General features: G+C 40.1%; 2 protein-coding genes across 4 annotated transcripts in view; one reads left to right on the forward strand and one right to left on the reverse strand.

Annotated features, from left to right (window-relative positions):
• Positions 1-932: 932 nt before the first annotated feature.
• Positions 933-8,062, forward strand: NTAN1 (N-terminal asparagine amidase). The gene is made up of 10 exons (XM_084295686.1): positions 933-1,133; positions 2,120-2,222; positions 2,304-2,369; positions 3,016-3,124; positions 4,210-4,283; positions 5,577-5,630; positions 6,415-6,468; positions 6,787-6,884; positions 7,463-7,576; positions 7,771-8,062. The coding sequence occupies exons 1-10, from the start codon at positions 1,053-1,055 to the stop codon at positions 7,948-7,950; spliced, it is 933 nt and encodes a 310-aa protein (XP_084151812.1). The 5' UTR covers positions 933-1,052; the 3' UTR covers positions 7,951-8,062.
• A 279-nt stretch (positions 8,063-8,341) lies between these two features.
• PDXDC1 (pyridoxal dependent decarboxylase domain containing 1) overlaps positions 8,342-19,406 on the reverse strand; it is a 31,442-nt gene continuing 20,377 nt past the window's right edge. For all 3 annotated transcript variants that reach the window (XM_084296126.1, XM_084296125.1, XM_084296127.1), the window contains exons 14-23: positions 18,701-18,764; positions 17,262-17,350; positions 16,454-16,559; positions 15,249-15,420; positions 14,458-14,576; positions 13,464-13,585; positions 11,924-12,016; positions 11,730-11,826; positions 10,420-10,524; positions 8,342-10,172 (exon numbers count right to left, since the gene is read on the reverse strand). In XM_084296126.1, the coding sequence (XP_084152252.1) occupies positions 9,922-10,172; positions 10,420-10,524; positions 11,730-11,826; positions 11,924-12,016; positions 13,464-13,585; positions 14,458-14,576; positions 15,249-15,420; positions 16,454-16,559; positions 17,262-17,350; positions 18,701-18,764 (1,218 nt within the window). In that variant the 3' untranslated portion in view covers positions 8,342-9,921. The remainder of the gene's footprint in view (positions 10,173-10,419; positions 10,525-11,729; positions 11,827-11,923; positions 12,017-13,463; positions 13,586-14,457; positions 14,577-15,248; positions 15,421-16,453; positions 16,560-17,261; positions 17,351-18,700; positions 18,765-19,406) is intronic.

A 19,406-nucleotide genomic window follows, 5' to 3' on the forward strand; every position in this document is an offset into this window, starting at 1 on the left:
TTAGCCTTCTTTACTGTCTTTCCTGAGCAATAAACGATTTCCATCTGAAATAATTGTATCTCTCCTGGCATAGAAGAACCCTTCTCACAGCATGAACAAGGAAAATGTCCTCTGAATTCTGCCTTTTTCTATTCACTTTTATGTCTTCAGTAATCATACGATGGCTTGGGTTGGAATGGACCTTAAAGCTCATCTAACTCCAATGTAGACAGTCAATTAGGAAATGAGGCTGTGTAAAACTTCGCAAGCTGTGTTATCAGGTATGTGATATGAGTTTCTATGTCGCATTTAAGAGCTAAAACAGAATAAGGAAAGACATCTGTGACACGAAATGTCTGCAGGTTTGTAACGTTACATTGCATACTATTCAAGTTGCATAGTCAACTTCAGTATACTAAAGGGACTTGTTTAAAACATAAATTGAGTTAGAAGAGATCATAGAAACACCAGGGAGTTCTTATGACATTTTTGGCTTGCTTCACGTAACTGCAGCCAGGAGTGCTGGTAGGTGCTGGTGTTTTGCTGAAGATTTCTGTAGCTGCTAATGATACCGAGAGGGTTGCTGGTTCGGAGATGGAAATTTTGCTTTACTGGGTTAGGTCTCCTGTGAAATACAGTGCATCATTTGAAGAAAGTATTTGCTGTAAGTGTTTACTTTGTGAAAATGGGTTTTGAAAGGTAGAGCTAGAGCATACTGTTGGTTTGTTTGTGGCGGCCACAATTAAGTGGCCGCAAGACCGGCGCCCCGTGAGGCGCCGAGCCCGGGGTTCCGTGAGGGGCCGAGCCCGGGCAGCGGCATGGCGGGGGGGCCGTGCCCGCCTCGGGCCTGTCAGCGCTGCGAGGGACGGGCCCTGGCGGCCTCCCCGCGGCACGGCGGGGCTCAGGCCTCCCGGCAGCTCCGGCGGGCGGCGCCGCTCCGCCTCCCTTCGCTTCTCCTCCCTTCCCTTCCCCTCTCCTCCCCTCCCCGGGGCCGCCGCCGTTTCCCAGCGCCCTGCGCGGCCCGGCCCTCGGCTGGAAGCGCGGAGCCGCCCCGGGCCCGGGCGCTGCCCGCGATGCCGCTGCTGGTCAACGGGGAGCGGATCGACCCGGGCCGGCCCCCGGCGGCCATGATCCGCGCCTACCCGCACCTCGAGGTGAGGGGCGGCAGCGCCGGGACCCCGGGGCCGGGAGGAGGCCCTGAGGGGGCGCCCACTGAGGGGACCCAGCGCTGAGGGAGCCGCGGGCTGGGGCGGCGCCGGGGCGCCCAAAAGCCAGGGGTTGGCCCAAAATTAACTAAAATCCGCGTCCCCCGGGGGTGGCCGGGCGGTGAATGTCCTGAGGAGACGGAGAGGTAGGGGTCGGGGCGGCGGGCTGGGCCGAAAAGCTGGAGGAAAAGGTGAAGGTTGTAACTTGTGGGAGGTGTTTGCTGCCTTCCAGGGCTGTGTGATGGTCCTGACGGCAGGCTGGCAGCCAGGGGCTGCTGGGCAGAGCTGTTGGGAACGTGGTTTTCGTCAGAAAATACTTCTTTGTAGAAATTATGTTTTTGAAGGGAAAAAAAAAAAAGTGCGAATTTGATAAAACTGTTTAAAGTGTTTTCTTTAGCCCCAGGATAGAAATTCCCTGCCTACCCAGCAGTTCTGTGACAGCACTGTGGCAGTCAGAGCCCAGGAATCTGGGTTTTCTGTCTACTGAATGTGCAAATAAATAGCAGTGTTTTGATAAGTATTAAATAAAATGTTGGATTGTGGCAGTAGGAGAATGAAACTTACATTTCCGAAGTTTCAGAGAAGGAGCAGACCTGTTTCCTGTCCTCTTTAAACTTTGTCCTCTTTAAAGATCAGCTCTTCAAGATCATCTAGTGTCAGCTTAGCCACACCCTGCTGCTTTTTCTCGTGCCTCTGTTTTATCACCTATAAAGCAAGCCCAGAGGGTTCTGTGTGTGTGGGGAGCAATGGAATTTAACAATTGACTAGGTCACTGGCAGGAAAATGAACACTCTGAATAAATTCAGAATACTCCAAAATGAGCCTTGTTTATCTCTGACCTGGATCCCTTTGCTTTTCAGAGGTGATGTTTCTGTCAAGTAATGGATACACCTGAGAATTCAGCCACTGTAGTCTCTATTATCATTTATCTTTAGGAAAAGGCAAAACTTCTGAGAAGTCGGCCTACTCAAATTGTGGAACCTAAAGGTCTTCTTTACGTCCAGCAGAGAGAATTTGCAGTGACTACTCCTAAGGATGGTATGTAGGAATGTAAACACTTCTCCTGAAGCAATGATTATGACTGCAAAGTTCTTACAGTCTTTCTCTCCTCTAAAATAGGTTCTGTTTCTATTCTTGGATCAGATGATGCAACTACCTGCCACTTAGTTGTGCTCCGACACACAGGTATCTTAAAAAGCATTCAGACCAAAACCTGCCTCTCTAAAGTAATGCATGTAGGATCAGCGTAGATTTATGCTGCGTTAATGAAGTAAACTGCAATTACATTATATAAACTTGAATCTCAAAATGTCACATGATGCATAAATTGAATGACTTGTTCAGAGAGTTAGTTCAGTACCTGAGGTTCTGTGTTCTGGTTGCAGAATGAGCCGATCCTAAACTTGATCTGCTGGCTGCAGTGGGCAGTGGCAGCCCCTTGGCTGCCGCGTCCCAGGCTGTGCGCAGATGCCGGAGGCAGCGTTTAACTGTTTGGGTCTGAAGGGTTTGGTAATAACAGAGGTAGAATTTGTGCAAAGAGCCTTGCTACGCCCCGCTACCTTCCTGGAGTTTTGTCATTTGAGCTATTGCTTGGTCCTTGGTAGTGTTTGTACCCTTTGCATCATTTCTGCTGATTTTCTAATGGGGCATGGAAAGAGCTTATGGTCTCATTCAGCCAGCCCATCTCTTCTGCTGGAGGCCGCTGTCCTTTTGGGAAGTGAGAAGGTGGGAGATATAGTTCTTGCACTGTTATAGCAGTGTAAACTGATGCTGAATTGACAGCAGTTTAAGAGCCTCCGCTGGTGTCATTAACTGTCTTTTCACGCCTTAGGTAGCGGAGCCACCTGCTTGACACACTGCGATGGATCGGACACAGAAGCTGAGGTGTCGCTCATCATGAGTTCAGTAAAATCTTTCTCTAACTCTGCAGACTATGGAAGGTCAGCTCAGTTTTTTTATTTCTTTGTGTTTTTGCAAAGGTAACTGCAGTTTGTAAATTGGGGAATTTTCATGTGATTTTGTGGGGTTCAGACAAGGTAATTGCGCAGGAAATGCCTCTTGATCGGGGCCATATGGAAAATGAAAACTATTTTCTTGCTGATGATTTCAAGGTATTTTCTATCAGTGATTTAAAGCACGGTTCTATTCTGACTGGTGTCTCTGTAAAAATGCCATTGTGCGGTTTGGTATTTACTGTTTCCCAGTAACTTCTGTTTTAAATGTGCTGAATTTTCCAAATAGCTGGTTTTGATCTTGTGAATTCCTTTCGGGATTTGGGAATCCATCTGGGATTTTTTTTTTTTTAAATCACATTTAAAAAAAAAGGGGGGGGGAGGGGGTTCCAAACCAGAATTTAGCTAACAAGGTTTATCCTGAATTTGGAGATTTTTTGCCTCTGTAGTTTGATAAGAACAAAAGCTCAGTTAACTTAGAAGAGATGGTCTTATTAATTGGCTTGCCTGGTTTTGAAAGACTGAGCTATGGCCTTGTTAGGTGATTTATGCTCACTCTCACTTTTCTGTTGCTTCTGAGACTTTCCACCCCAAACTGATATTGTCCCTAGTTATTTTCTAGTCATTTTTCTAGACGTTTGGTCAGAAGGTTTGCAAACAAGACTTCTCTTTACATAGACACCTCTCAGAGAAGAACCCTGCTGTGTGGTCCAGAATAGTTCTGGAGATCACAGGAGCAAACTTCTTCACATCTAAGTTACCCTTTTCATGGGCATCGAAAGGTGGTTATAGAATTAAGCCCAAACCTTTGGTGCTGAGCGTCACAGATGCCCCGGGGTTAGTCATAATTGCACATGTGCAATGCCTCTTGAATTTTTTTAAATTGTGATGTTTCCTGGATGATCCCTGCAATGTTCAGAACTGTTCAACTGTAATTTGCTACCCATGTGGCCATTAACAAGTGAGGCTTCTCTAATAATTGCTTTGTAGTTTGGGCTGGGGATTATTTTGTAAAGGTATTCATTTTGGGATGTCTTTTTAACTGCTGTTTCCTGTTATTCCATCTCTGTTAGGCTGGAATTGCACCTAGTTGGAGGTTTCAATGATGATAGGCAGTTATCACAAAAACTTACTAATCAGCTTCTTAGTAAGTTCACCTTTTTTTCCACTCTCATGTCCAAACCAAATAGTTCTGACTGGATTTGGGTGAAGTTTGTTTGTAACCTGAGCCCCCTGTCATCTAATAGAAAAACATCTGGACTCCTTTAGCAGGGTGCTTTCTCCACCTGAGAGCTTGGCACAGAGGAGGGTTGGATTTGCGGCTTGCTGTAGCCGATGTGTGGGATGGAGGGCAGGGACTTGGGACTTATTCCTGGTTTACACTGTAGCGTGTGGAACTGGGGCTTAGTTCAGCTGGGCTCAATTCCTGGCTCCGCTGCTGACATGCTATGGGATCTTGGGCAGGCGTTGCCACTGTCTACATCTGTACCTGCAGGGACTTCATTAATTACTATTCCTTCTGTACCTTAATGTGGGGGGTGAAATTAATTACACTTGGGAAGTATCTCATGAAAGATGGATGTCTGTCTGTGAAATCTGTAGCCTGGAGGAGTGTCAGTGGTGCTTTACAAACAAACAGGGAACGGAAGGGACCAGCTGGGATTTTTGGAGTTCTCTGGCTCGTGCTGAGCACTTCCCAAGTGTGGAGAGGCCTCAACCTCACTGGGACTGGGAACGGGCAGGGATGCATAGCAGGTTTGGAGGGAGGTGGCAAAGGGAACTGGAACTGGCAAAGGTCCTGGAATGTGCCCCTGTTACCCCCTCACGTGCTGTGATGTGATTCCTATTCTGTGTGTTATCTATTGTGTGAGAGTTGTGTACAGAATGTTTTGGTCAGTTTAAAACCTTTTGATTTTCATGCACAAGGTTACAATTTAAAACAGTAACTTTGTATTTCCAATAGAACTGAGAAAAAAAAATTAAAAATTCCCTGTGTGTGGGATGGTGAAAAGCAGAATTAAAATAAATCTAATAAAAGGCTGGGTTGGCTCACTATACATGTAACATTTTAGGAAAGTACATTTAAATATGAGTTATTAAATGTATAGTGAACTAAAGCAGAGATGATGTGATGGTACCAGAGCTACTTTAAGCTAGTAACAAGAGCAACTGGCACATTTTTAGCATGTTCTTGCCATTAAAAATGGCTACTTTCTGTCAATTACGTTTAGTAGCTGTGGCTTTAATTTTGTAAAACTTGGTTTGAAGCAAATCTGAAAACTGCTCTTTGCTCTGTTGCCTTATCCAGGAACAGTGCATTAGGTACTTTCTGCCCACCCATTCCGCAGTGCGCAGCACTGATAATGCCCCCTCGTCTATATACAGCGCCTGCTTTGCCACCAGTCACTCTTATACATTGCTGCTATCGTTGTTGCTGTAGGAGCATTTGATCTCCAACCAGATGACGTTCATTTGGTGACTTTCTGCGTAACAGGTAAGAAAATGTCTACTTTTATTTTTTAAGTATGTTTAGCCACTGAAGTCAGAGTGCAGGGGTCTTTTCTCATATCGCTTTTTAAAATCTGTTCTGGAAGAACAGCACGAGTCCTCCACGTTGGTTTGTAAGGTTTGATTTTGTTGCTGTCCCATAGCCAGTGCAGGGAGGATTCTCTCCTTACTTGCTGCTGAAATTCAACTGGTAGTAGTGCCACCTGGAATCGTTACCAGGTCATTTCCCCACCTTTGTCCTGTGGAAGGAGACTGTACAGCTGTGAATATCTTGAGAGGCAACTGAGAAAGGAACTTACCCACCTTTGGTGTTGTTAGAGCCTTTACAAACTCATTCAGTTAGGTCACACTGTGTGATGTTGCAGAAAGGCAGAAGTAATTTCCTCTCCTTTGTATTGTATTCAGGTCGTATTTCCACTGTCATTGCATTTAAATATCCCTGGTGACTTGCACCATTGAACTTAGCAACACGGTAGTTTTGTTTCTTTGTTTTCTGTAAAATGCCCGAAGAGAAAGTGGAATGACAGCTGACCAGAGCTGGCCATGCTGTTAAGAGATGAAGTTCTAACTCCAGGCCCCAGGCATATTGATATTGACCTTGACCTTCCCATATTTCTTTTTGGCTTCCTGGTTGTGTGTGTTGGTTTTTTGTTTGTTTTCCTGTCTTTTTTTTGCAACATCAGATCTGCTCTTCTCTGGTAACACATAACTAAGTGAATGCTGCTCAGAGAAAAAACAAAGCTCTACATGTTTGACCTTTTTTGTTACAGAACTAAATGACAGAGAAGAGAAGGATATTCACTTCCCAATCATTTATGGAATAGGTGAGTTAAATTAGAATTTGGTTATTTTTTTTAACTGGTTACTTATTCAGTTTCTGATAGTTAATGAGCTGCCTTTAATGACTACGTAAGCCTGTCCTGTGAATTGCTGCTGTTGGAGGTGTAGGCAGAAAGAGAAGTTTTCTTGTTAGAACAAGTAGAAAAGTGCTACCATAGAGCTGATGGGTCTGGGGTACTGAGAAATGCAAGAATTGCAGTTGACACGTTCTAAAATTCCCACTACATAGTAGTGTTGTGGATGTGGTCATTTCAAACCAGTGTTTTGTGAGAATTAATTGTGTTTAAACTGTTTCCTACCAGCTGTGAACGTCAAAACAGCAGAGATTTTCCCTGCAACCTTCCCAGAAAAAGGGCCCGATGAGGATTTGCGTTCAGCCCATATTTTAACAGGAGCAAGAGTGAGTAAAAACCAGAGGGGAAAAAAGCTCCAACCTGGATATTTTTGCTGGAAGGGAAGACCACTGAGGGGCAATGAACTGGCAGTAGTTCAAGGGGGAAAAATACAGTGGTAGTGTTTGGGCAGCAGCAAAACATATGGGAAATATGGAAGAGTGGAGGCAAAGGATAGCAGTGGACATCAAACTCTTCTGAACTTTCTGCTGCAAGGGTAACCCTTTTATTGGAAGTAGAGCACTTCCATGTGCTGTTACGCCTGTAGCCCTACAGGTTTTGGCAGCATAATTTATGTAAAATGAGATTCAGGTCATGGCCATAAATAATACCAGCAGTATCATTCAGTTCTGGGCTTGTTCTTACAGTTTAGGTTTGTCTTTGTCAGAACAATTGGTTAATCGTAATGGAAAGGGCATGAAGGTGGCACCCACGTGTCTTAAGGCAAAAGCTGCTGCTTAATGCCTTCCACATTGTCTGGAATTAACTTATTATTATTATTAATTAATTGTCTGCATTAATTCTGTTTCTTTCATCAGTTTAAACACTTTTAAGGCTCCCTGTAAGTTGTTCTGTGTCCTTACAGCTGACCAACATTTATGATGCCAAGAAGGAACAGCTCCACATTGGGCCTTATTTCTGGAGGCCTTTCCCACACGTAGATTTCTGGTTGGAACAAGATGATCAACAGATCTTACAGGTACCTGGCACTGGGACACTGGCTTTTATTTTTCCTTCTCCCTCCTAGCTGAGCACAGCGATGGGTATGGGCTGTCAAAGCTTCCCTCAGTGTACTGCTGGGGAGGGTGGAAAATACTCCTATTAAAAGGCAGAGTAATTGGCAACTTTCTATTCTGAATCTCAGGCAGCTTTTGCTCTCATCTTGTTTTTCAGAATCTTTCCACGTCACCCTTGGCTGAGCCACCCCACTTTGTTTCCCACATTAGATCTACATTAACATTTTTAAAAGAACATCCCTTTCCATCGCGCTCCCTGTTTCCTGATAGGAAACCTCGCATCTACAGAAAAAATCAAGACGGGTTATGGGAACAGGTTTGTTCTGACAAGATCTAACCAAGGGACGCCTATGCATCCTCCTTGCCCAAGGAAGAGTAAGCTGGTGCAAAAATGCCTATTGCTGGTTATAGGCACTGCTGTTCTTGTGCTTTCCAAAATAAATATTTTGACAGAAGTAACTTGTTCTGCATTATTTAAGTAATATTATTAAGTAATTAAGTATTATTATTTCTTTCTGGTTTATTGCTTTAACAGAGTAATTTGATCAGTGCGGATAGACAGAGGTAGCAGTGCTGAGGCAGTGGGTAAAAGCCATTATTGCATGAATTTGTACTTTAGAAAATGATTTTCTCCTAAGAAAAGGTGAAAGAAAATTGCCTACACTTAAGCTTGAGCTGACTTTAAGTGATATTTTTGAAGGAGGTTCCCATAAGTCAAGGCTAATAATTTGAAGGATCTTTATTGAAACATTCAGATAGTATCTAAAGAATGAAGCTCATTCCAACAAAACTGATTTAACAATTCCAAATATAAAAACATTAAAAATTAATCATTGTGGTGATACCTTGATCCCCAACAAATTACTCTTATTAACATACTTCATTGCACCAAAGAAACGAATAAGGAAGACTAGTCAACTTAATTGTTTTTGCACTTTAGAAAAATTGCACTCTGATTTACGTAAATTACCCCAGCAGTGAAATTAACCTTGTTGTGGCATCCCAGCCCCACTGGATCTAGAGGGTGAAAGTCAAATCAGGTGACAGTTCAATTCAAAAAAAAATTATAATTTTTCAGATTATCCAAGTTAATTATGCTACCACTACAGCCATTGTGTTAGTGTTAATTAACATCTTTTGGAAAAACAAAGCAAACTACAGTACTGGTATATCCAGCTCTGTAGGGATGGGATGGGATTCCCTTGGGGAAAGCAACCTTCTCCAAAGATCTTTCCACAAGGGGCTGAAAACTTGCAGCAAAGTAACTACAATATTTTTTGGGGACAAACACTTCTATACCCTAGCTTTAGATGTATCCAAAGCATAACCTGTGCATTAAATAGTCCTGGGCACTAGGAATTTGTGCTGTAGTGTAAATAAACTATGTAATTTCACTGAATCTGTACAATTTCTACTATAGGCAAGTTACTGTTATTCAAAAGTAAGTGTTGAAACCAGCACAATTTTTTTTCAAGCTTTACTATAACTAGCTTTAAAAATACACAACAGAAAAGAATTCCAGTTACACTACATAGATGTATTCAATAGTATTTGGTTTTTAACTGGCGTGCAAAGGAAAGTAACAAGGGATTGGTCATCTTTTTCAGTGGTAGAAGCAAGAAGCCATTTAGGCATGCAGACACAATTCCTTTCTCAAAGTCCCGCTGTACTCAGGGTCAAGTCATACAACAGCGGGGAAAAACGGCTGATGGCAAAGTTTAGGAACTCCTAGACACATGGGCATCCATCCCTAACACTCACTGCACAACCGCTTGGCAATGCTCTTTGTAAGGGTTAAAAAAAGGCAAAATAGAGCTAGTGTGACTAGGATGGTTTGCAGGAGAGGCTAAACTGAATTTTAAATATAAAAAAGGTGAAAAATTGGCAGTTTCTTAAATATATTCACATAAAATAAAGTCAATTTACAATTATTCGGTGCAACTGTAGTCTTAATCTTGTGCATGGCTGACCAGTTAGCAACTACTATCATGCTTAAAATCTTACAGAAACTGTAACTGCCAATTTTTATTTTTATTTTTTACAAATATTTACGAGCAGTTAATAAATCTCACTACTACTTTGGTGACACTGACATGTACAGGATTAAAGCAACTGTAATAAGTGTACAGTAAGACAAATCTCTGTCCCATGGGGGGAATTTATATTTGTGCAAAATCCCAGTTAATAAGATACAGTAGTTATTACTGTACTAGTGTGTGGCACTGTTCACATTTTAAATGCATCACCAATGGCCTGCCTTCCAGGGCATGTGATTCATCTGCAAAGTCTTAAATCCACAGTACAGATTTTATCTTTGACTTTCTTGTTCCTCTACCTTTGTGCAGTCCCTTGGAATGTCCTCAGTGCCTTTAGGTGGTGTCTGTGTCCCCTCCTGCTGCTGCTGCTCTGGTTTTTCTGTCTCTGGCGACCTCTGCTCTTGGCCAGGGGATAGAGCCGGGGGTCTCTGATCCGTCTTCTCCAGGTCCTCACAGTGGCTGACTGAACTGGTCTCACTAAAGGCATCGGAATTTCTTAGAGACCTTTTAAAAATTTTTTGACCTGTAAAGTGTTGGAAGAATACAGTACCAATGAAGGCATCAAATGCGAGATGCGGTATGCGCAAGGTATGCACAAAGGAAGTATCTTAATTTGACAACTGCAAAGAAATAGCTTTTATTTGGGTGCTAACCTGCACCCTAACCATATAAATCCTTGCTTCTAATTACAGGTGCATTTACTCATATGTGTGCTGAGGCCAGGATACTTCAGCAAGTTTTAGAAATAAAACTAGTGAGTAGAAACTTACCAGGAAGTCTTTGCTTCGTAAGGCTGGAAGTAGGAGTTGGTGGTGGAGTAGTACCTGTTCCTTGGGCTTTTGATACATACGTAGATTCTGTGGATTCTAGAGAACCTGCAGGTTAAAAAAAAAAAGGGCAAGTAGAAGTTGAATATAGACAACTTTTCATCTGTATTTATAAAAATATGCAGCAGTCTATCTGTAATACGTGTTTCTGAAACTGTATGGCCTAGGCTGACCTGAAACAGCCACTCAAGTGTAGTTGGTTTTTGAGCACCTGGGGACAGGCGTGCTGAGTCTTACGAAGATGAATGAAGTTTCCCCTCACTCCTGCTTCCCAACACTGCTACCTCCAGTATTCCACTTGTCCTTTTCCACTGAGCTTGACACATCCCAAGGTGCAAGCTATTGAGCACTGCGCTCTGGAAGGATGTCTAGCTGTCAATGGAACAACATTCCCAAGGAAACCTTGTAGTTCCTTGCTGTACGACCCTTCTCGTCAGAGCAGAAAGCCTTCCTGGCTAATTACAGAGACATACACAGCTGGGCCATTTTTCTAGGTCCAACTGACACTTTGCTGAGTTCAGAAATACTCTTAAGACTGCTGCAATTTTTACAAGGAAAGTTTATAATTTGAGAGTATTATGCTACTACATCACCAAGAATGATGCACATGCTATAGATAGATCTTTTCACATCACCAGTCATGAATTACAGATAGATGAGTAAAATAATAGCCCTATATTCTGTAATATTCCATTCATTACTGTCTCCTGCAATGCTGTGTTCATGCTTGTCCTCAGCTAGTTTTAGCCTGTCCCTTTTCTCAGACATTACACCACTGCCTGGAAACTAGTACTTCATCACTGCGCCATAGCTACATGACATCTGAAACCAGGATTTCAGACAGAAATCAAGGTCAAGTATCACAACAGAAGGAAAATACCCATGCACATACATGGGAGCAATAGTAGAAGACCCCACTACCTTACATATTTTGACATTCAGAATAAACTTAAAGGCTACAAACTTTTGCAGAGCATGTGGCCAACAATTATTCCTGCATTAACAAATGCCAACGTCTAATACAGCTTTTTTAGAATGACTCAGCATGCAAGAACCAAATGCAAACTAAACAAGAAGGTAGGAGATTTTCTTACTGAGCATTACAGAAGTAAAGAGCATGTTCCTTTACATCTTGAGGGTGGATTATGTCGTTCACAATCAAATCATCACAAGAAAGTGCGTTGCAATTTCAGTATAAAACCGGAAACATCTAGAACACAGCTTAACATGGCTGCATATGCACTGAGTCCTACCTGCTGTTAAATTGAATGTTCTTCCCTTTGGTGAAGCTTGGAATGGAGAAAACCAGTTCAGCACAGAGCCTACTACAGGTATTTGTCGTAGCAGCCCCTGTGAAGGACACAAGCAAACACTGGCTGGTGAGCACGCTACCTGTGTTGTGACAAGTTATTACAAGTTACCTAAGATAGCTGTTTTTTAGTCTTACCTCTTCCAGAAGTCGTTCTTCATTTGCTTTCTGAAGCTGAAGTTGTGCTTCCTGTATCCCTTTTCTAACAACTTCAGTCATGTTTTCTAACAGCTAATAAAAAGAGAAATTATTATATACTATATGAAATTATTATATGTATTTAGTAGGATTTACTATACTATATTGTATTATATTTACTATATTTACTGTATTATTACATATAGTATTTATTGAAATTGTATTTTTTAATTCAGGCTTTGAGAATGTAAATCGAGTAGTCAGATATCTTTTTCTAATTTAAATTTGCATTTGACAAGCCCTATTTCATTGCTACTGTAAATTAAAGAATGTATAGGACTTAAAATATATATATGCCCAGAGGGCAGAACATCATTTTAAGCAAAAATGGTACATTACTTCTCTTTTACTTAGAGATCAGCTTGTGACCCAAATTCATCAAACGTCTGCTTAGCACAGAAGTGTTCCTCAGAAGCTAAATCTGACAGAGAATTTTTAAGCTTATGAAGTGTGGTTTGGTTTCCAGAAGTGCCCCAAACTAAGACTCACAGCAAGCCTAAGCAGGTGTGTGGCAGCCCAGATAAGGCTCAACTACGGCTTGCAAATTCAGTGTATGACTGCCACTATGACCCTTGTGGCAGCCTATGCCAGCGTCAGTGATGTGTTGTATTGCAAAGCACAAGCAGCTTTCTGGGAGGATAAAAATCAAAATATTCCAAAATTCAGTTCCTAATCTCTCAGCTGCAAAAGAAGAAAAAAATGAAGGAACTCTACAGCCAATCTTCTATAACCTCACCTTCAAAACAGCACAGCATGTCAAGAATGGGTAAAGAGGCTCCAGAAAATACTGCCAGAAAAATGTAATTGCAAAACCAATATTCCCAGGGGCAGAAATAGGCCTGTGGGATGTCTTAATTTTTTTTTTTTTTTTTTTTTTTTTTTAATGTTGACAAAGTTAAATGCCTAGTGCTTTAGGAGTGAAAGGACAGACATTCATTTGTGATGAAGGTCATTTGGGTATTCTGCTATGCTTGATCCTAATAGCAAGGGAGAACTCTAGTCATGTAAATGCTTTTACAAAAAGGACTTACATTAGCATTAGTAATTTAATAGATAATTTGTAACTTTAGTTATTATGCCACTGATTTAAAAGTTTTCCACACGTATTAGGGCAGTTATCTGAGACTTTTTATACCAGCTTTAAATCTCCCTACATTTAGCTCCTCAAAGCAACCAGCTCACCATAAGCTCCCTCTTTTTTTTTTTTTTGACAGCTTAAATTTTAGTGATAAAATGAGCCTATTTCAATACTAGTTTTTTTATAGAACCATCAAAGACAGGACTGTGAACATAAATAAAGACATCCTCAGAATATTATAATCCTGTAATATGAGTATGGATTATGTGGACAACTTCCATAGTAATTAATACAGTTTGTTGCAGGCAAGTACGAAGTATTTTCACAAAGAACAAAACTGTCCTGAAGTTAATATGGAAAAATAAGAGATGCTGAGATGCCCTTTGATTCATTAACACATACTCTTGAATTTTCTTCAATTTCTCTGCCTGTTGCTGCAATAGTTTCAACTAATTCCGACACATCAAGATCCTCAGTTACCATGCCAATATAAACACAGTTCTTCTGTCCTCCAAATTCTGGGCCTGTGAACATAGGGAGAATCGAGTGTTTGTGATATATAAAAACGTATTCTCAGAATACATACCATGCCCTTGCTTATTAATCTGGAAATCCTAATACACACACGTATAAAGACAAACACACACACACTTCAGTAATTAAGTACAATATCTGCATAGGTATAAATTATGCAGACTACAAAACATCTAAACAAGATGAACAGTGGATATTTCATACAGCCATATAATCATATAATAAATAGCAGTGTTGAATATGCTTCAGACTTGCTACTTTTTGCCATCTACAAACTGCTTGGTTCCACAGTTCCAGGGTACTTAGTTTTTAAAGGCGGACTTAGAGTGTCAAGTAAACAAATTAGTATTATTACATCTGTAATGTAGCACTGTATATGCTCGAAAGTGCTGCTAATTACCACAAGTCATTTGAAGCTTTAATCTAGCCAGAGAAAGCAGTGAATTGGTCAATATATATATTTTATTTTTTTTAATGAGACCTGCTTTTCACTAGATACCAAACTTCCCGAGAAGGCTCAGTTTACAAAGAGGAACACTTGCGGCTTTCATTCCCTCTGACAATGAAACCCTTTCAGGTCTGGGTGCTCATAGGTCAGTTTTCACAAGTATTTCTGCAAACAGTGCAAGCAGCTCACCCTGCTGAACATTTACCAACTCAAATAAGTGATGAGGAGGACAGAGTTACAGATGTTGTTTCTAAAGGAACTACATACACAGCAGTGTAATTTTCCATTATAATGACCTATGTATAACTGACCTCTTGAAAGGTTATAGCACAACAGTAAAGTGACTGTTAGCTTGAATGGAAGGTTGTTTGTTTTTTTGTTTTTTTGTTTTTTTTTTTTAAATAATGCAGTTACCCAAAGAGAAAGTGAGATCCGACTCCAGTTCATTTAATTTTTTCAGAAGTTCTGTGTTAATTTTTTCTAATTCTTTTTCTTGCTTGTCATCATTCTTCCCATCACTGTGATAGCTGTACCTTCAAACCAAACCAGAAGAGTCAGTTCACTTTACAGTACATTTAAAAACAAAACAAAACACAGATCTGCACATCTAGCATGTTTCTACAAATCCCTATATTTTACAAACCAAAAGCTTAAAGTGACATTCTAAATCAACCAGTTTAATGGCATTTGTAATCAGCTTTTTGGTTGAACATGAGGTGAAGACTGGCCAATGCAAACTTAACTGAACACAACAGATTTCTAGGTAATACCACTGATCATACTTCAATTGCTTTGATTGTACAGAATCCCACCCAGCAGACTGTGTCAGATGATCAGAATACACATTTAAAGGGTTTTATTCAGTATATAAGGTGAACATCATACTAGACAAAAATGTACGCTATGCTTAGTTAAATAAAGCAACACTGCATATTACATTTCTGTTTAACAGATCAACATACTGCCTCCAATATTAGACCACTACTCTAATTTTCCAGAAACAGCAAATCAGCTTTTCTAAATAATAAACAAAATTAAGAAGTTGTTTTATTTAAAATAAAACCACTCCACAATGTCAAGTGAGGGCAAAGACTGAGACTAATCTTCAAGCAACGCATCCAAATTGCTAATAAAGAGACTCTGTATTCATTTGTGCTACTGCACTGTCTATCCAAACATAAAGAAGAAAATACTGAAAAATGTACCTTACGACACCTAATCCTGGCCAGTTGAGATCTTCAATATACAAGAGGCCTACTGTTCTTCTCACTTCTTGCTCAAACTCCTCTCTCAGTTGCAGTGTACTTGTCAATACTGGTATCTTCATCTTTAAGCAGTCTACCAACTGATCAACATCTTGTATTTCTGTCCCTAAAACTGAAGAGCTGATGTATTAGCATGTAAAGGAAGTGAATGGACATACACATAGATGTCTGAATTAAACAAGTAATCTGTAAAGAAACCACCTTGCAAGTTAACTGTAAATATAATTCAAGATAGCATCAGTGTATCTTGATCTATATACCAGCCGTTTTCTTCATCTGCAGTGAAAAATGGTGGGTTTATAAACTGACAAGGACAATACCCTTTTCATTGCATCAGTAGCTAGCATCAGAACTCTCTTCCCATAGTTAAATACAATGAATTTGCTTCTACACCGTTTAAAAAAAAACAAAATAACAGCATCACCAAATAATTTTATTCTGAAGTGCACCTTCCCATATACACTAGGATCCTCTCACATCAGCATCACATGTTTTGCCAGCCTAAACCACTCAACCCACGCAAGCTAAAAGGAGCCACCATTCATCGCCTGAGCCTCTGAAAGTTGTTCTATGCATCTGCTGGGTCTAAACAAAGTATGCATATGGTGCTAGCTTAAACATCAAATTTACAATGTTTTCCAAAATGCAGACTTTTTTTCCTCCTACATCAGTAATTACAGAAAAACCTTCGGTTTAGTAAATAATTCTTCTGGTTAATTAATTGTAGTTTGAACATAAGCAGTGTTTCAGTGTTGAAACACCTGTGTAGAAAGGTCAAGCATCTTCTCCTTGCGTTAAGCATCTGAGAGAAGGAAAGAGGGGGATGACTTATCCTTCATACTTCTTTTATAACTCTCAGAAGCCAAGAGCTTCTCCTGTTGCTAATGAATTTTAAGAAATAATCAATAAGCATCTATCTCTGCAGATGTAACGAGGTAATGTCACATACAGTAACTGAGCTACCTCTAATGCACCTGCTACCAAGGCACAAAGGAACGATAAAGTCAATATAGATTTATTGGGGAAAAAAACCCTCACCACAGTAAAGACTTTCTTGAGTATATCTGCTTTTACACTAGGAGATTGATGTACACTTTTATGGCAAATTTCAGTTTTTACAAGTGGTTGAGTAAAGTGAATGTTACCTGCAGAAGTCATTAAGGGGCTGAATCGCACACACGTGCCTTCATCTTCCAGTTCTACCACATCAACCCCACTGGCAGGAACCAGCTGCGCCAACTGCTCTCCTAACTGAAGAGACAACGTCCAGTTAAAGAAATTCAAACTTGGTCTTGCAGCCACTGGCTCAGGTCAGACTCCTCCCACAGCTAAGGAGGAGCACTTGCTCAGCACAGTTCCCTGTATTTCTCAAAATCGCCTCTGGTAACAAAGTACCTTAGCTTGATGGTGACAGGACAAAAGCTGGACACATAGTTAAATCATGAAAATTCAGAATAAGCTGCAAGTATTTTAATCTGAAGTTTCTATAAAATTGTTGTTAAGTATGCTATGATTACTATGCAATTAATACAAAAGAGTGATGTGCTCAGCTCTCTGTGAGCACAGGTTTCCAGAATTCTGTTAAGAGCTGGAAAAGAAAGTCTGTCTTCTCGTGATTAAACAAGCATCATCAATGAAGTATCCAGCCAATTAAAAAGAGTTCTGAAAGATTTTGCATATTGCCACAAGCCCAAGGGAAAAAAACACAGAACTACCAAAAGTTTAAGATGAAGTAATAATGTTAGTAACAAGCAAAACAATCAGGAGTGAGAAATCAACTGTACTTCAAGTTCATCTTTGTAATCCCAAATGCCCAGTAGATTTTGCAAAGGATACCAGATCAGGAGTAATTACCAAGCTTGTCTACTAAAACTTTTATAGTTACCAAGGAACTCCTGGAAGCACTCAACCCTCATTTCCTTTTCTCCTAAAGAGGAAAACATCCATTCTTACCCACTGATTGAAAGTGTCATAAATGTGTCCTTCATTGCTTATTATGGGGTGCGGAATAGTTGAAGCCTGTGCAGCACTTGGGGTTTGATCTGAATTCAAAAATACAAGAATCACAGACAGAGATTTGTATTTACTTAATTAAACAAACGGCAACCTAAAGTTCAGATAAAAGATAAGTACATTTCTTAGGTAATGTGACACATCTACGCTATGTCAAGCAGACTAACAAGGAATTTTTTAAGCTATGTTGAACAAGAAAAATATTAGGAGTCAAAGAGTTGAATGTACTAGCTTTAAAAACAATCCATAAAATATTTCTCACATTGCTGAGGTTCAAGTCCCCCCTAAATAAAAACAGGGCTTTTGCAAAACAGGATCCTGTCACAGCAGGCTGCAGTATTTACTTTGATGCATTTGGCTACATTTTTAAATTGAGATTGAATGATAACTTTTTACTGCACACAAATAATAGTAAGGACTTAAAAGCCCACTCTATGCACAGATTATGCAGAAGTGGGCCAAAGATTTTATATCCTTAGAATTCAGGTGGGTGACTTCTCCCTAGTAAAGCTGTTCAGACAAATGCATTAATGGATAAAGCTATCCAATAAGTCATTTCACTGGACCATGATGAAGAGGTTTACTTCATAAATGTGACCACTAATTAGATTAAGAACCTTCCTCCATGCCAAACAAACAAAAAAAAATCCACAGAAAATTAAAATCAACACTCATAATAAAACTACAAAATTTTCTATCAATAATTTGCTTCACCCAGGTGGACATGGTCCCCACATTCATAATGTGCGCATTTGAGCAGCATAAAGAAAGTCCTCTGCTGTAATCAAAAGGACAGAATTCCTCTTCCTGTGAGAGGACGTCCAAGTAGGGATGTTCTGCCCTGAGCCACGTTTGGTGTGGCTACCATACCTATTGACACGATTTACAGAGCTGGTCATCACATGCTCTGCTATTTCCAAAACTATTGCAACAGAGAACGGCAATAAAGCAGAGAAACATGGTTCTGACAACTAGCCACTAAATGTTTGAAAGAAACAAAGTCTGAACAAAAGCAATGGAAGATTTTCCCTCAACAGTACCCTCAAATGCAGTTTGCAGCTTATGGGGGATTATCATCATCTGCTCTCTCGATCAAAATCATATGCAAATTTCCTCCAGTCAAGACAGGAGAAATGACTTGCTGTGCATATTTAGAACGCTGCAGTCTATCTAAAAAAAGCTATCACTACATTACGACCAGTGTTCACAACCTTTTCAAAGGCATGTTACACAAGAGAAGTGTACCACATATAACGTACCTAATAATAATTTACTTAAATCAAATTAATTTTAGAATTTGCAGGTTTGTTTTTTAAAATGAAGATACAGAGAGTTGGTTTGTTGTGGTTTGTTTGTTTGTTTTTAAATAAGTCACATACCTCTATTTAAATACTTCTGGTAGAACTTAAAAACCACCACTGGTGAACTCAGTTCATCTTCAACCTTAACAAGAAGTGAAATAATTTTATAAACATATTTTCATACTTTTTAAAGATTTAACACTATACAAATTTTTTTAGACTGCTGAGTAAAGCAGATCATTTCATTTTGATGGCAGTAACAATGTTCACACTATCTCAGTATTAGATGTTAACTCTGTAGGAGTCTGAGTAAGCGTATCTGTAAACAGTGGAAAATAAATCATTATTCAGTTAAAGCAGAACTGTATTGATTTAAGGTATGCATAACTGAACTTTGAACACCATAAAACGAGAAACCTAAGCACATTCACTAGCAAATAGATTGTACTGACAGAAGTCAATTTAGCTTTATATATTTTCAGGCATTAATGATTAAAGAAAACATTCTTCAAGATCTGCCAAGAATCACTGGGGGATGTCAAGAAAGTTCCAGCAGTAAGATAATTGATTCTGCCTTGGGGACAGGAGAAATGGACTGGGCAATCTCTGGAGGCAATCTGAGTCCTAAGAATCCTAAAAATGCAAGGTTTATTTAGGTAGAAGGGGCAAGTGCTACAGTAATTCCAACTCCCAAAGCTACTAATACTCTTGAAAAAACAGTTTAAAAAAAACTGTCTTTCAGAATAGCACTAAAAAAAAAAAAAAAACACAAACAAAACAATTG

The sequence above is a fragment of the Netta rufina genome, assembly GCF_964035555.1.
Source record: "Netta rufina genome assembly, chromosome: 15".
NCBI lineage: Eukaryota > Metazoa > Chordata > Aves > Anseriformes > Anatidae > Netta > Netta rufina.